General features: G+C 50.7%; 2 protein-coding genes across 14 annotated transcripts; both read right to left on the reverse strand.

The window, feature by feature from the left end:
* Nucleotides 1-605: 605 nt before the first annotated feature.
* On the reverse strand, nt 606-9,365 carry Gal3st4 (galactose-3-O-sulfotransferase 4). 7 transcript variants are annotated; one of them, XM_087579192.1, is made up of 5 exons: nt 9,121-9,199; nt 7,700-7,801; nt 7,195-7,498; nt 1,743-1,991; nt 624-1,495 (listed from the first exon to the last, which is right to left on the reverse strand). In XM_087579192.1, exons 1-5 carry the CDS (start codon nt 9,126-9,128, stop codon nt 1,373-1,375), a joined length of 786 nt encoding a protein of 261 aa, XP_087435318.1. In that variant the 5' UTR covers nt 9,129-9,199; the 3' UTR covers nt 624-1,372. The 7 variants fall into 7 exon arrangements, with proteins under 7 accessions (NP_001426730.1, XP_087435318.1, XP_087435317.1 ...); XM_087579191.1 differs by having other exon boundaries at nt 7,700-8,015; NM_001439801.1 differs by having other exon boundaries at nt 606-1,991; nt 7,700-8,015.
* A 679-nt stretch (nt 9,366-10,044) lies between these two features.
* Nucleotides 10,045-16,371, reverse strand: Gpc2 (glypican 2). 7 transcript variants are annotated; one of them, XR_015633868.1, is made up of 10 exons: nt 15,971-16,304; nt 15,149-15,307; nt 14,512-14,834; nt 13,205-13,820; nt 12,946-13,108; nt 12,574-12,704; nt 12,296-12,442; nt 12,071-12,210; nt 11,819-11,988; nt 10,045-10,936 (listed from the first exon to the last, which is right to left on the reverse strand). XR_015633868.1 is itself a non-coding variant. In NM_138511.2 (10 exon segments), coding segments are annotated over 10 exon segments (1,740 nt in total). In that variant the 5' UTR covers nt 16,137-16,371; the 3' UTR covers nt 10,045-10,676.
* Nucleotides 16,372-16,442: the final 71 nt, after the last annotated feature.

The following is a 16,442-nucleotide window of genomic DNA, read 5'->3' on the forward strand; positions in this document are numbered from 1 at the left end:
CTCCCTGTATAGCTGAGGATGAACCCAAACTTTTGTTCCTTTTTGCCTCCATTCTCCGGAGTGCTGGCATTACAGGTATGTTCAGGTCTGACTTATGCAGGACTGGGCGTTGAGCCCAGGGGCTTCACGAATGCTAGGCAAGTATTCTGCAAACTGAGCTACATCTCTGTCTTTGTTCTGCATTTGTTGCTGCTGCTGCTGCTGTTATTGCTGGTGCGTGTGTGTATTTGTTACTGGAATGCCTGAGCCTCAGCCTCATGCTAGCCAGTCGTTTTACCAACGCCTGTATCCCCAGCCTTGAGGAAATATTAAAAGAAAAGAAAAACCCCTTCTTAGTCTAATTTCTAGCCAATAAAAGATTCTCCATTACTTCCCCTTTTAGAGCCCTACATAGAACAAAGAACTGTGCACAGGAGAGATGGCCCTTTGGTTAAGAGCACTTGCTTTTCTTGCAGAGGATCAGGGTTTGGGGTCTCAACATTCTCATGGTGGCTCACAATAATTGTTAACTCCAGTTCCAGGAGATCTGTGGGCACCAGGCACGCATGTGGTGCAGATTTACACATGCAGGCAAAACACTCATACGCATAAAATAAATCTAATAATTTTTTTAAAAAAATAAGTAAATGTTTCATAGCATTTATTCATCCAACAAATACTTTTACAGTGAAATCAACACAGCTCCACAACTAATATTTCGTAGAGACGTGGACATTTGTCATGCCCAAAACACTCTGTGTCACTCTCATCTTTTGCCCCTCCAGGGGGCTTTGGGGAACTGCTACATGAATCTGTCTTGAGGCTTGAAGAGGCAAAGTTAGGGGTTGGGGGAAGGGGCAGATGCTGCTGGGATTCCTACAGGAAGTCCAGACAACGCCAGTCTCCCCTTAGAGCAAACTTACGTTCCTTCCGAGGGAAATGGAGAGGCATCTAGAGGTCTTCCACCCTTTGTATGTGTCCTAATTTGTAGTCAATACCTATGGGGTCAGTGGCTTTGAGGTCTTGAGAGGCAAGGAGACTACAGGAGGAAACTGCTTAGCGTCAAGTTTATCCTTATACTGTAGCTCAGGGGTAGCCAAGCGTTCACATTCCTCTTGGTCTTTCTGGTTCAGTCCATTCTGAAGTACATAGCCCAATACCTTAGCTGATCCAAACTGGAAAGGACGGAGTCTTACATCAGTGATGTATTTGGGGTCTAAAGCCTCACCGCCCATCAGGCAACGCCTAGCCAGAGCTTCTCTTCGAGCCCGGAGCTCAGCCACAGCACGTTGCAGTCGACTCCGGCCATATTGTTCTATCCGTGCCCACAGACTACGGTTGAAGTGGATATAAAGAGCCCAGTCTAGGTTATTCCAAGCTCGGGCCTGTTTGGTCAGCTGCTGATCCTCACCAGTCGCCACAGTCTTATTGGCAGTACTGAGAATACTCTGCTCACTTCCAGCCTGGGCATTGTGCATGAAGCCCACCACATCATCCAGACTCCAGCACAGGGCATCTGCCAACAGAACCAATGACTCATCAAAGTACTCAGCCACCATCACCAGGTCAAAGACCGAGTCCAACCAGGCCAGACCCCACTGAATAAAGGATGAGGGCCCAAAATCTGAGGAGGCAAGACTGGCTGGCTGCTTGTAACTATCGGCAGCTGTGGTAATAGGTCGGAAGAGAGTTCCAGGACTAGCACCAGAAGGTACAATATGTAGCTGGAGGGATTTGGGGTCTCTGGGTAGATGGGGACTCACTCTCATGGTCTTTGTCTCTGGGGGGAAGGGCAAACCAAAGTCGAACCATAGTAGGTTACGGGCATAATGGTTGCCTCGGGCCCCGGGTCTGTAGAAGGCTCGAGGGTTGGACAGGAAGGCGGCCAAAGATGGTGCCTTTCGGAAAGCCGATGAAGCTGATTTGTAATAGGAGAAGGCAGAGCGAGCTAGAGCCGCTGGATCTCGGACAATGGAAAAGAAGAAGCTATCAGAAGGCATGACCTGAAGTACCTGCAGAGGAAAGAAAGAACAGACACAGAGAGGAAGAGCTTGGCTGAGGAGAAAATGAGGACCAGCTGAGGCTCCGATGAGCCCTCAGACTCTGCTGTCCACCCTCAGCTTCCCCAGTAGCTGTGACCTTGGGGGAATTACATAACACCTCTGAAACTCGACTCGCTTGTCTGCAAAAGGAAAGTCGTCAGAGGTTCCCAGATGATTCAGAAGGATACCCAAGATAACAGCTGGTCAGAAACCTTGAGCACAGAAAGCTTAATTTCCTTGGGTCTTTGTGTCTTCATTGGTTGCGAAACTCTCAAACCTGGGGCGGAGGGGAGCTCAGCACGAAAACACAAGTTCATATTCTCAGTCCACACATAAGAGCCAGGCAACAGTGGTGCTCACCCACAGACTCCGTGCTGAGGAGGCAGAAACAGGTAGAACCCTGGGTGCTAACTGGCATACACTTGAAATCTCTAAGAACCAAACCTCATGTTCACCTCTACAACAAAAGTCTATTTGGATTCAGTTTGTGCGTGTGTGTGTGAGTGTGTATGCGTGCACGTCTATGTGTGAGTGTGTGTGCACTCGTGCGTGTGGACTCTGGCAGAGAACCTCATTCCTCAGGCATCTTTGTTTTTAAGATAGGATCTTTCACTGGCCTGGGACTTCTCAACTAGGCAAGGTTGGCTAGTCAGGGAACCCCAGGGTCTCTCCTGTCTCTGTCTCCTCACTGCTGGGAACACAGAACCTGCTACTATGCCCAGCTTTTTTACATGGGTTCTGGGGCTCAAATTCAGGTACGATGCTTGCATGGGGAACATTTTACTCCATCTCCCTAGCCTTGCCTCCTTTTGACATAAGGCACAGTGACCTTGAACTCTTGCCTGAGCCACCTGAACATTGCAGTTACAGATAGGTGCCAACATGGCTAGCGCAGAAACCTGTTAAATGCCTTTTCTGGGACATTCGTGGTCACGGCTTCAAGACAGCAACGGGCCTTGAGGCTTCTCAGGATAGAAGGAGGGAGACACTAGTGGTAACGACTATGCTCAGGCTAGTCCAAGGTGGCTGCAGCACAAGGCACTTCTGGGACTCCTGAGGAACTTGGAGAACAAAAGACACTCCTTAAGCTTAAGTAGGAGGGTTTGGCATTGAGGAAAAACTGGTAGGACTGAAATCAGGAGTGTATGTGTTTATTTCTCAACAGGTACCTTGATGACCAGGCTGAAACATGGCTGTTGCATACCGATTAGCATGTTATGTCAAGAAGCTTTCTATTGTGATAGTGACTTTTTATCATGGAACCCAACATGACTCTTATCACAGTGTGCTTTGATGACAAGGCTGACCTTTTTTTTTTTTTTTTTTTTTTTTTTTTTTTTTTTTTTTTCCGGAGCTGGGAACCGAACCCAGGGCCTTGCGCTTGCTAGGCAAGCGCTCTACCACTGAGCTAAATCCCCAACCCCCGACAAGGCTGTCCTTAAGGAAGTTTTAAGAATTACTGTCTTTCGGTGGGCAGATGAGTTAAGTAGTTAAGACCTTTTACGATGCTCTTATGAGAGCTGTTATTCAGATCCCAGCACCCGTGTAATGAGTCAGGCATCTCCCAAATGCCTGTAAACTTACCTCCAGTGGCAGAAGAGATAGCCTGAGAGCCTAGCCGTATGTTCAGGGAGGGGTTCTGCCTCAAAGGCAGAATAGGCAGAGAATGACAATGAGGACCCTGACATCTTTCCCAACCCTTCTCTCATGTACACACACACATACACACACACACACACACACACACACACACAAATAAGAAATCTTTAGTTTGAATCAAACTCCAAAATGCTAATAGGAACCTATTTAGGATTTAGGGTCTTATGTGCGTATGGAAACTATATGAACAGATGAGGTTTCATGGAGAGATGATTTAAGAGTGGGGATTTACAACAGAACAGACTAAAAAATACTGAGAGAAGAAAATTAGCATCATGATTTTTTAAAGGACTATGATAGGCTGGAGAGATGACTCAGTGGATAGTGCTGTGCAGGACTGAGGACCTGAGTTTGGATCCCCGCGACCCACTAAATGAGGTTGGACAGAACATGCCTCTGTAATCACCAGTGGTGAGACGGGAGGTGGAGACACTTGAATCCTTGTAAGCCCACAGACCAACACGATGGAGTACATGGCCATCAACAAGTAAAAAGGACCTCGTCTCAAATGAAGTGGAAGGTGAAAACCAACAAGTTGTCCTCAGTCCTCTACACATGCTCCACGGCACACACACAGACATCTACACATGCACATGACACACACAGAGACATCTACACATGCACATGGCACACACAGGCATCACACATGCTCCACGGCACACACACAGACATCTACACATGCTCCACGGCACACACACAGACATCTACACATGCACATGGCACACACAGGCATCACATATGCTCCACGGCACACACACAGGCATCTACACATGCACATGGCACACACACAGACATCTACACATGCACATGGCACACACACAGGCATCTACACATGCACCATTGCACACACAGACATCTACACATGCACATGGCACACACAGGCATCACACATGCACATGGCACACACACAGGCATCTACACAGGCACATGGCACACACACAGGCATCTACACATGCACATGGCACACACACAGGCATCTACACAGGCACATGGCACACACACAGACATCTACACAGGCACATGGCACACACACAGACATCTACACAGGCACATGGCACACACACAGACATCTACACAGGCACATGGCACACACACAGGCATCTACACAGGCACATGGCACACACACAGGCATCTACACAGGCACATGGCACACACACAGGCATCTACACAGGCACATGGCACACACACAGGCATCTACACATGCACATGGCACACACACAGGCATCTACACAGGCACATGGCACACACACAGACATCTACACAGGCACATGGCACACACACAGACATCTACACAGGCACATGGCACACACACACAGACATCTACACATGCACCATTGCACACACACAGACATCTACACATGCACCATTGCACACACACAGACATCCTACACAGGAAAGATCAGAGCCTTTGAACATTTTTTTAAGCAGAAGTTAACTGTCTCTGGCATCCAAAATAACTTCCCAGTTCTACCATTTGTTACTTGTATGACTTTGGCATTTCACTGATGTTATTAGAACCTTCATTTCTTAGAAATCTGGATCAGTATATCTGGAAGACCGTGGAAGGACAGGTAGTCAGTGGTGGGGACAAGAAGGTCATCTCTCACCCACTAGAGGAGCTTAGTTCCGTAGTCCTTGTCATTATCTCAAACTTGAGAGTTGCCCCTCGATAGTCAACAGCAGCTTCTTGCTGCCCCTAACGTCACCCTCATAATCCTCAGCTGTCTCCTGCTCTGCCTTCAACAAGGGTGTGCTGGGTATGGTGGCTCACACCTGTAATCCCAAGAAAAGAGGACAGCTGAGAATTGAAGAAAAGCCCAGTGTACATAGAGCCTGTTTCAACAGGAAGTGTCTGGCAGTCAGCTAGTCTACTTACTGCAATGCTCCCCTGATCCACATGCATATACTCTGTGATGGTCTGCTTCCCTAAGCATGCCCATTCTGAGCCGAGGATATAGGTCAGTGGTAAAGCGCTTGCACACAATGGGTGGGGGAGCCCCGGGCTCAATCCCCAGGACTACACTAAAGCAAACAAGAAAAGCCACTAAGGATGTCTGATGTCTGCTGGGCGTGTGGTTCACACCTATGATTCTAGCACTCTGAGAGGCCGACATAGAAGTATTGCTGTTCTAGGGGCTCATAATGGTGACTTTCTTTTTTTTAAAAAAAAAAAAAGTTCCCCTCAAAGAATGTCTGAGCTGGAGAACTAGCTCACTTTGTAGAGAGTGCTTGCCTAGCGTACACAAAGTGCTGGATCCCATCCCCATCACGGTGTAAGCTGATAGTGGTGGTGCATACCTGTACCCAGCACTCAGGACATGGGGGCAGGAGCAGCAGGATTTCAAGGTCATCCTCAGTTATGTAGTAGGTTTGAAGCTAGTCTGAGCTCCATGAGATCCGGTATCAAATACAAACACAGACAGAAGGACACACACACACACACACACACACACACACACACACACACACACACGAAAGCTGAATGTATAAGTCTTGACTTGAAACCCCCATCTGATCTTTCCTTTCAGTTCCTTGCCCACTTCGCCAGTCTTTCTCTGTTCTCTTTCCAAGTACTCCTCCTCCCTCACGATGCTAGGATGGCAGCGTGAGCCACCAGACCCAGTGCTTTCTTTTCCTTCTGAGAAACGTTCACCAGTTTAAGCTTGTGAGAGAATGTGCTATCTCTCCCATGTGAAGTTTCCTTGAGGGGGGAGGTCAGAACTGGGGTCTTTTTTTCATTGTTGTCGTTTGTTTTTGAGACAGAGGTCTGGTAATACGGCTCAGGCTGGCTTTCAACTATTTCGTTTTTAAATTTTTAAAGATAGGATGTTTTGTATTCTGGACTGACTTTGAACTGACCGTGTAGCCGAGGCTAGCCTTGAACTCCTGATCCTTCTGCCCTCCTGAGTGTGTACCTCCACAGTTGCTTTATGGGGTGCTAAGAATTAAGCCTAGGGCTTGTTATGTTAGCTTCTGCATGTTAGCCAACGGCTCTACATCCCTAGTCGGACCTCCAGTCGCCACCTGTCTCAACTTCTCCAGTTCTGGGATTCAAAATGTCCAACAATTCTGTACGTGGTTGAGAGCTTAACACAGAACCGATGAGAAGTCTCAAATGTGGTGCCTATACATAACCACAGCACTAGAGAGACAGAGACAGGATCCTAGGGGCTCACTGGCTAGTCAGTGAGCAGGTTCCTGGTTCAGTGAGAGACCCTGTCTCCAAAACTAAGATGAAGAGTGAGAAAGACATGTGGGATTGACCTCTGACCTCCACAAGCACACGTACCCTCCACACGCAAATCCCATCTGAGAGGAGACTCTGGCTTCCGACACTACACCTGCCTCAGAGAAAGGACATTTGTAGAGAGAGCAATAGGAGACCTCACCTTTATGCTCCAGGGTCCAACTCGCACGTAAACCCTCATACCAAGGCATGCACCTTCTCTTTCAGATCTTGGCCACAAGTCTGAGGAGATCTCTTTCCTAGTCTACCCTCACTGTACCTTCTCACCTCTTTGAGGTTGAATCTCATGTGATGACAGAGGATATGGAAAGGCTTCTGGGTATCCGAACTCTGAGGATGGTAGCCTTTGACCTTAGAGGCCTGGAAAAGCTTTGGGTAGCCAAACTGGTAGTGGGCAGGCAGGGCAAAACGTAGCCCTTGCTGGTCCCCGTAGCGATGAAGGAGATTGAGTACAGAGCTGCTCCCAGATTTGTGTGTCTTCAGGAATACAAGTCGCTGTCGGGGTAGGCAAGACTTAACAGTTGGTCCCAGTGAAGGGATCCAGGACTGTCGGAACTGCAGTCCAGGTAGCCTGGAAAAAAAGATGGGGAGGGCAATGTCCTGCCCCTTAGCAATATGTGGAGCAGGTAGGTCCTTGTAATGAATAGACAGTAGGGACTCACACCCCCGCCCCCAAGTATTTACCCCCTAGAGTCACATCCCCAAGTGGGATCAAGGAAGAGTACTTTTGTGGGGGTTAAAGTCAGAGAGGTAGGACAGGATAGGGACTCACCTCCTCTGGAATGATCCCCCCAAGAACTGAAGGCCAAATCCGATGGTCATGAAGACTCCCAGAGCCACCCCCAGGCTACGAGGCCTCCAGAGCCTCATGGTCCTGGCAGGAGACAGAGGGCCCATGTATCACAAGAGAAGTGACATTAAAGAGGGCCAGAGCCAGGGCCAAGAGCCATGGGTGGCAGAGAGAGCTGGAGATGGCAGTCCAGCCGTGGAAGGCACCCTTTGAAGATCAGGGGATCATTTCCCAGGCCTCCTCGAAGCCCTTGTTGAGTCTGCCCCCTGAGTTAGCAGATTTTTGCCTCTGTCAGCGTCTAGAAGGGAAATGAGGGGTAAGGAGAGGAGTCTAAGGAGCTTTTCTTCTGCCACTGAGACCTGAGGCAGGGATGGGGAACAGCCTGGTGTGTGGGTGTGGGCGTGTGCACATTCTTTACGGGGACCCTCGTGGATAACCTGGTATCTATTCCTTTGGCTCCCTACCTTGTTTGTCTACTGTCACTTCCTAGCTCTCCGATTGTACTCATCCCTCCAAGCATGGACATTTAACGGGGACAGAGATAAAGCCAGGACCCAGATCTCAAATGAAACAGACAGTAAATGAGATTGAACCTGTTGGCATTGTCAAGCCAGGTCCTGGCTGCCTTCTGAGTCTCTCTGTCAATAACAAATAGGAATGAAGAACCTCCCTTCTTCTGTAGCTAGTATAGAGAGAAACCTTAGGAAGGAATGGAGGACCAGATAGGGACAGGTTGGGTAACCCAGGAGAAGGAAAAGGGGGGCGGTGGCCTTAGAGGAGTGCGTGGTGAGCCACTGTTTCTGTGCTACCCACTCAGCGCAAGAAAGGCTCCAAGGTCTAAAAGGGGCTGATGGAAATGTGGGTCTACAGAGCCCCCAGATATACCCCATCCCACTCCGTAATTCTACCAGTGTAGACGGCAAGCAGAAAGGGAGGGTTTTGATTGATTGATTCTTCTTCCCCGGCCTTAAGGGTCCTGATTAATTTGGAATGTAACTCCATCTTTTCAGATCACACCCTACAATCAAGGATCAAAGTCCTTCCAACACGCTTAAACAGTCTCCTTCCCCAAACTAGCCAGGCTGATCCCAAGCGGAAAGATTCCAAGCTGGCTGTGCAGAGATCCGCCTCCTCCTGGCATTATCCCTAGCTCCCTCCTCGGAGCACAGCCCCCAGGATTCAGCCGAGAACTCACTTCCCTATCCCGAGCTAAACTCGATTTCTTCCCATCCACCTCGAGCTCCTCTCAACACCCTCATCCCAGCTCTCCCTCTTCGGCGTTGGTGAGTGCTGCATCTGTCTCCGGCCCCTTGTTAAGGGTCTTCTGTGGACCCCTCCAGTCACCTTCCAGAAATTCAAAGGTCCCTCCACTGGTTCCAGACCCAGCTTCCCTAGGCACTCACCAGGCCATAAGGAGAGCAGTCGAAAAACCAGGTCAGGCTCCTCAGCCTCCGCCCGGCTCCTCAGCTCCGCCGATCAACTAGCCCCACAAACTTTTCTCAGCACCCAGACTCCTCCCCCTCCCCTCCCTTTGTCCCGCCAGCCCAAACAGCCGCTTACTTGCTAGCTTGGGCATTGATGGTCTCTCTGGGTCTCTCCTCTCCCTGTCCCTTTACCAGTCTCCGCTGGGGAAAGATGGCCTAGACTGCCTTTGAGAGATGCCACTTCTACCCTCCTTTCAAGTAGGAATCAATTACATCTTTTTCTTTCGGCTTTCCACAAAACAAGAGATTTATTCAGGTGAAGAGACTGAAAAGAGAAACAGAGAGGCTGCCAAGAAGAGCAGCCCTTACCCCGAAGGCAGGAGCAGTGGCGTGTTAATCTAAGTAGGCCTGGTGTTCTGCACATTTTACAGGTACTTCCTCATGTAATTTGTTTGATCTCCAAATTGTTTTTCAATGCATTAAGATACTCATACCTCAGGCTTGAGAAATACAGGGTTGTTCTTTAGGACTGCTTGCTCCCAAGGGACAGACTCCAAGAGGGAAGATGCAGGTACAAATTGAGCCAGTTACAGACGCCCACGGGGAAGTAGACTGGAGGAAAAGCACTGCACGTACAGGAGGACCCCAGTTCAAATCCTCCATAACCACGTAAAGATGGTGGGCTTGGTCACAAACACATCTTCCCTGTAATTCCAGTGATATGGGGGTGGGGTGGGGTGTAAAAGGATCATTGGAACTTGCTGGCTGCCAGCCGGGAGCATCAGGTTTTGTGAGACTGCCTGTCTCAGGGAATAAGGCGGTGATATGTCTCTGAGTGTGCACATGTGCAACACACACACACACACACACACACACACACACACACACACACAGAGCCATACACATGGTCAAATTGTTTATTTACCAATAAACACCGATGTGAACACTGAAACATTAGACAGCAAAGGTCACAAGATGGGTTCCCCCATATTTAAGAAACAGATGATTTTAAAAGTCAATAAAACTCAGGTCCTACCTCCCACCCCGCCTGTTCCACTATCAGCACCTAATTTTATGGGTCTCCAACGCTCAATCCTCCTGCCTCAGCCTCCAAAATAATGGTTTACAGGCAAGTGACATCACTCTCAGCTAGTTTATTTGTTCATTTTCAATATCAGGTACCCCCATGCCAATAGTGCCACCCCTCCCCACTTCCAAGTTCCTTCAACCCGATCCCAACCCCACCCCCTGCCTTTTGCATCAATGAGACCCAAGCCTTAAAAGAGCTGAACCACAATCCCTTCCTAAATAAATATCCCCAGTTCCCAAATGAAAAAATAAATATTATGAACACCCATCTACCTCCCCTCCCAACCCACTAATAGGAAACTCCTGGATTTGGGGCCCCAGCCATTTACCTACAAAGTCCCTTTCTGCCCTCCCGGTAGCCCCCTTCCATTCTTCCTCATGCCCAGCTGAGGGAGGTGGAAGGAAAAGGCCACTAAGCCTCCTGACGCTAGGGCGCCCCTCGCTTGTTATCGAAGTCCAAGCAGGGTCAGGGCTGAGGGGAGGAGAATGAAGACACGTGGGGCATGGAGGCCAACAGAGGACCCCAGATTCCTGCTTCGGCCCTGGTTGTATCTGGCACTGCCACTTCCTCCTCTCACTCCAAGACCATCCCTTCGAGGAGGACGAGGTGGCCTTGGAGGCCTGGCTGGGGGAACCACAGGCGCTGCCCCAGCTTTCCAGTCGTCTGCGTACTGCTGTCCCCCTCCGGAGCCACTGGCGTCTTCATCTGTGGAGATGGACAGGAGGAGAGGTAGATGGTAGAGAGGAAGAGCAAGAGATTCCGAATGGAAGGGAAACTGAGGTAAACCATAAGCATGTTGTTTTTATATATATAGCCATGCATGAAAATGCCAAAATGGAATCTATTACTTTGTAAATTGATATAAAAAAGAGATAAAGAGAGGCAAGAGGACACCCAACTGTAAGCGATGACAGGAATACCAGGGAGGAAACACATAATCAGATACTAGACAAGGAAATGGGAGAAGACAGAGCAGAAAAAGAAAAGAAAAAGTCATGGGAGAGCAGGCAGACAAGCCAGAAAACAAAGGTAGAGAAACAGGGGTGGGGGGAGGGGGAGGAGTTGGGAGAGTATCCAAGACAAGAAAAAGTGAATGTGCTTGTTTATCTTTTTGCCTAATTTCACGGGCTGGGGGGGTGGTGGTGGTGGAGGTGGGAACAGTCCAGTGACACCATAACTAGCTTCCCTGCCCCCGGTTCTGCTCTTTACAATAAATTTCCTCAGTGTTCGGTAGGGATGTTCCGTAGGGATGTTCCTGTCTCCCACTACGATCAAGGATGGAGAGCTTTGAGACAGGCACTTAAGGCTTTTAAGTGAATAGAAATGATTGAAGCTAATTAATGTGGGGCAGGATGAGGGGTGGTAGGGTGGCTAGTGGGGCAATGTGTGGGACTCGAAGGGGGATGGGCAGAGGCGCAGAGGGAGGTGGTGTCAAGGAGCAAAGGGGAGTTCCAAGAGCAGATGAGACTTAGAGGCAGTGGGCTGGGCTTCAGGGCTGGCTCTTATGAGGACTGTGGGTGGGGCTTGAGAAGCAGTGCACCAGGGCCTGGGTCAAGGGGCCTTGCAGAGTGGGTTTCTGAGCCTCACCCGCATCATGCATGTCAAGGTCCTGGCCCAGCGCAGCCGCCTTCATTCGAGCAGTAGCTGCTCGGAGATGGAGCCTCCGCCGACGTGTCGGGACATCGGGACTCGAAGTATCCAACTCCGGGTTATGGAGCTGCTCGTTCAAGGAGCCCACGACCACAGGCGACATATACCTGAGAGCACAGCACCCCGAGAGCTCCCGCTGCAGCTTTCCCTCCTTCCAGATTCCCATAGCCGCAGGAGCCCTACACTCACCGGCCTCTCCCAACCCCAGTCCAGCAGGGTGCCGCCTCCTGGGAGAGATCTGCCGCCATGCGGGAGTCCCCACACACCGTAACGGGAAGTCCAGCCCAGAAGCCCCGCACTCGGCTAAGCCTCTCTCGGAGCTCCCAAACCTGCAGGACAGAAAACAAAGCTGCAGCGCTTCAGAGCGGCTGTCATGCCACACCCACCAGCACCGGCGGCGGCTCCACTACGAACCAGACGGTGCAGATTAGTGCCTGCCGCTGTTGTGGGGCGTTCTTCCTCAGCTGACGACCTCCAAGACCGGCTAGTCTCTTCCCGGGGTGCTGGTGCTCGCCGGTTACGGGATTGCACCGGGTGAGGCGTCCCACATTCCTGAAACACCTTATGCACGGGAAAGACCAATAGTCGCTCTGAAGCAAACCACCCTGTGTCCTGCCTCCAAAACTACAGTGCCCCATATGCCCTATTGTTTCTGACACCCACACCTCAACTCCACCCTTCCCTCTCTATACCTTGGCTGACACCTTTACACTGTTTTCCTGCAAGTGCATCAAACCTTCTGAGATCTTCACCCCTATGGACTCAGCAGCCAGCTCGAAGGAAAAGGGTCCCTGGAGTTTCTCAGCCAGCAGCAGGAGACCATCTTGAGGGGAGGGGAGAAAGAGAAAGGAGATAGTAGGGGAGCAGCACTGATCTAGTGTGTTCCCACACATTTCACTGGGGCCTGAGAAGGAAAGAGCACTTTGCCTGTGAGAAAGCATGAGAACTCCACCTCCTTCTTATTCTTCCCCCACTTTGGTTTTAGGCCACCCTCTCCTTATTCAAATGGCCCCCAACCTTACTCAGGGTCCTTCTCCATCTAGGGCTTTCTTGAGCCCCCTCACCCAGATATCCGCCCCATTCAGGCTCCAATCCCCTGCTGCTGAGACAGCCGTGGGCCACATTGAGGCAGAAGCCCCGGCAGGGCATAAGCGAGGGTACTCCCCGACAAAGTGGGCAGCCGATCAGACGCATGAGGGCCTGTCTGCAGCCTTCCAACATGGGTACCTGTGGGTAGAGAATGGGTCTGGGCATCTATGAACACCCAGGTTGTTCTTAGCAAGCCTGATACTGGGCATAGAGAGGTCAAAGATCCTGACCCACCTCCCCAGGCTATCTGTTGGAAGCTGGATATGAGCAACTGTGGCTGGTGACCCCATGTGGCACCCGGTGATACAGGACTGAGAAGGAGGGTACCTAGAGAAAAGGTTGCTGATTCTGCTTCATGAGAGGGGTTTGACTAGGGTGTTACTGAGGAGGAGGTAGTGAGGAAAGATTCAGGGGCAAGAGTGAGCCCAGGCTGAGGAGAGAGGAAGGAGGTGAGAGGTGAGGCTGGGGACAGGACCAGTGATGAAGAGAGGCCTTTTGGGAGGAGGGAGGGGCACTGAGGGGTTCACTACAATCTTGAGCTGCTATGGAAAGACTAGCAGAAGGCATGTGCGTCACCAGAGGGAAGACCAGAAATCCCAGGAGATCATGTCAGACACCCCGTGGAGGCCTGACTTTGGCCTCCCTTCCAGATGTCCTCTGGAGCACCAGAGCCCAGGAACAAGTAAGAGACAGCTCTAGGCCTCTCCTGCCAGCTGGTGTCTGTCTTCTTTACTTCCTGGGCTCTGTCCATATTCAGGACCCCTCTAACCTTAAGTGCTTCGCTGACCACATTTCTTCCGGTCTCCAGACCCTGGACCAAGGCCCGGGCTGCCACCAGTGCCCGGGTTATCTGGAGGGAAAGAAGATGAGAAAGAAAAACAAAACAAAACAAAACGAACCCACAAAAATGATTATCAGTTAGTCAGGACTGGAGTGGAGGTTGCGTTTGTGGGATTACCTTGGTGATATACAGAGGGGGATTCAAAAGCGCTGGGTATTGGGAAAGAGCTGGTAGAGTTTAGACAGACTGTGTATCAGAACGCTGAACCTAAAGCTAGAAGACAGAGGGCGTGAGCTCCTCCATCACTACTTATTGGCTCCGAGACTTGCCTGGGAGCCCATTTTTCTCCTCCGTAAAATAATGGGACTCTTATTTACCTCAAACAATTATGGTGATCATTCAATGTGATTCTGTAAGTGAAAATGATTCCCAACTTTGGTGCCCAATTCTTATTTAGTTGAACCACAGGTTACCATGTTAGGATTAGAGCAGTGTTGGCAGAAAGTAGTTGAGGGTGGAGGGCCAAGTGTGTATATAAAAGTAGGGCAAAGAATGCACTTAAAGGAGACCAAGGGGCACTGGTCAGGCCTAGGTGACCAAGGCTTGAGATGGGGATCACCAATCAGAGAAGGCTAGAATGCGGGCCATGAGTTCAGAGGTGACATGGGCACAAAAGGGGGTGGTTGCCTTGGAGATGCTCATAAGTTAGAGGTCACTGGGGTCAGAGGTTGCTGGAGCTCAGGCTGTGGGACCTCCTCACCTGTAGGCGGAGGCGGCGGGGCGAGTCCCCGAAGGGCTGGAGAGAGCCATCAGCAGTTGAAGTGAGCCGAGTAAGGCAGAGCAGGAAATCAGGAGGGAAACTGTATTGTGGGTGCAGCAAAGGGAAGGCTCTCTCCAGGAGCTGGGCCCAGAAGTCTGCCAAGGTGTCATCTAACCCCTCACCAGACTTCTCATAGTAGTCCCGCAGGCCGGAGAACAGGCTATTGAAGATGACGGCATGCTGGGAATACAGGCGACCATAGGAATGCGAGAAGAGCTGGGCCAAAGAATGCTGGGATATAGACAGCATCTCCCGAAAAAACTCTAACAGAAGTGGAGGGATGAGAAAAGGAAAGAGAGGGAGGGAGAGCAGGGGAAGGGCAGAGGCAGGAGGGAATGAGGAAAAGAAGAGGCAAAAGAATTAGAAGCTGAGCAAGTTGGAGATCTGGAAGACTGGGAACAGGAAGGGCAGGGTCCTGGAGAGAATGTGGAGTGGGGATCGGAGATAAGCAGAGAGTTCTGGAATGGGTGGTGGTGGGTTACCTATGACTGCGGGAGGTGGGAATAGGAAACGGGGGTGCAAGGCATAAACATAAAGAGGTGTGAAGCACATCTGGGGGACCCCCAGAGGTTCTCACCGTTAAACTTTCTGTGGCGGGCAGCCAGCGTGTGAATCAGGAAGGAGCCACTGTCTTCCACCAGGCCACGGAAGGTGACCTCAGCATCCCGGATCAACTTCTGCTCTGTCTCACTGGAACAGCAGGTGTACTCCTGAGGACAGATCTGAAGGTGCTCACCTGGGCAGAGGAGACGGGGAGGAGTACTGGATGGCAAGAAGGGATATAGGAATTTCCTTTCATCCCCTGCCTATATCTGGGGGATGATTTTCCTCTTCCACCTGCCCGGTTTCTTTTTCCTTTGTTTGCCCCTTCAGCCCTACCTGAACCCCCTCCTTCATTGTCCCTCACCCATCTCAGCTTCACCCCTATTTGTAATAGGATCATCTATTGGACAGCTGCTTTGAGGGCCATATTAGTGACCAGAGGGTTTTCAGGTGACCCTCCCCAACACTGCACACCCCACGCCTCCAGGGACTTGTGGGACATCTATGGAATGAAGAACAGGATTTGTAGGGGTGGGGCTACTTGGTAAGCAAGAAAGTATTGTCATAAAAAAAGCTCACAGGAATTGCAAGGCGATTTCTGGCTGTTAGAAAGACACTAACGGGTGTGTTAATTATGGAGAAGGGAATTCCTTGGGTGGGGATTGAATGAGAGCTATTATGTGAGCAGCAGGGTTACGGAGATCCCAGCAAGGAAGTTATAGGAGGAGGAGAAAAATGCCCTACAGAGGAAACAATCATTGTAATGGTCACTGAAAGGAAAGAGTTATTGTGAGATGAGGAGGACCCGTCCCCGCCCCTTCCCACCCCTGACTCTTCCCTCTCTCTTTCTTCTCACCTGAGATGAGGGAGGGAGGGATAAGGTTTAAGCTATATCCCCGGGCCCCCAGCACCTGCCGAGTCTCTGCACAACTCCGGACGACCTTTGCTTCACTCCCATGTCCCGGTCCTGGACCGGGACACAGAGGGAGCAGCAAAAGCAGGAGAGGTCGCACCGCGGACATAGCTGCTCTCCTTCCTGGGACGGGGCAAAGTGAGTCCTAAGGAGGAAAAAAGAGTCCACGGAACTCTAAAATCCTGTTCTCGGCCGCGGGACGTCTCGAAGAAAAGAATACGAGCGTCCCCCCCAAAACTGAACAGCCCCAGCACGGTAGCTGGACTAGGAGGCATCTGCGGAGACAATGGGAGCCGGGGAGCGGGACAGGGGGCGGGACCCGAAGCTGGAGCCCGCCAATGATCAGAAGAAACCGGCCCCGGGGGCGGGGACAGGGTAGAAATGAAGCCAATGTGGAGTGGCAACTCGGCAGGGG

This window comes from Rattus norvegicus, chromosome 12 (assembly GCF_021556685.1).
Source record: "Rattus norvegicus strain SHRSP/BbbUtx chromosome 12, alternate assembly SHRSP_T2T, whole genome shotgun sequence".
NCBI classification, from domain to species: Eukaryota; Metazoa; Chordata; class Mammalia; order Rodentia; family Muridae; genus Rattus; species Rattus norvegicus.

Excerpts from the sequence above, each read along its gene's own strand:
- Gpc2 (XM_087577659.1), bottom strand. The coding sequence starts at position 16,136 with ATGTCCGCGGTGCGACCTCTCCTGCTTTTGCTGCTCCCTCTGTGTCCC. Across the intron at positions 14,835-15,148 it reads CCGCCACAGAAAGTTTAACG|AGTTTTTTCGGGAGATGCTG; the intron begins GTGAGAACCTCT and ends CACTTCTGTTAG. Across the intron at positions 12,211-12,295 it reads GCACTAATCTGCACCGTCTG|GTTTGGGAGCTCCGAGAGAG; the intron begins GTTCGTAGTGGA and ends TCTGTCCTGCAG.
- Gal3st4 (NM_001439801.1), bottom strand. The coding sequence starts at position 7,824 with ATGGGCCCTCTGTCTCCTGCCAGGACCATGAGGCTCTGGAGGCCTCGT. Across the intron at positions 7,499-7,699 it reads GGGGGATCATTCCAGAGGAG|GCTACCTGGACTGCAGTTCC; the intron begins GTGAGTCCCTAT and ends CTTTTTTTCCAG. Across the intron at positions 1,992-7,194 it reads TGAGATTCAACCTCAAAGAG|GTACTTCAGGTCATGCCTTC; the intron begins GTGAGAAGGTAC and ends TTTCCTCTGCAG.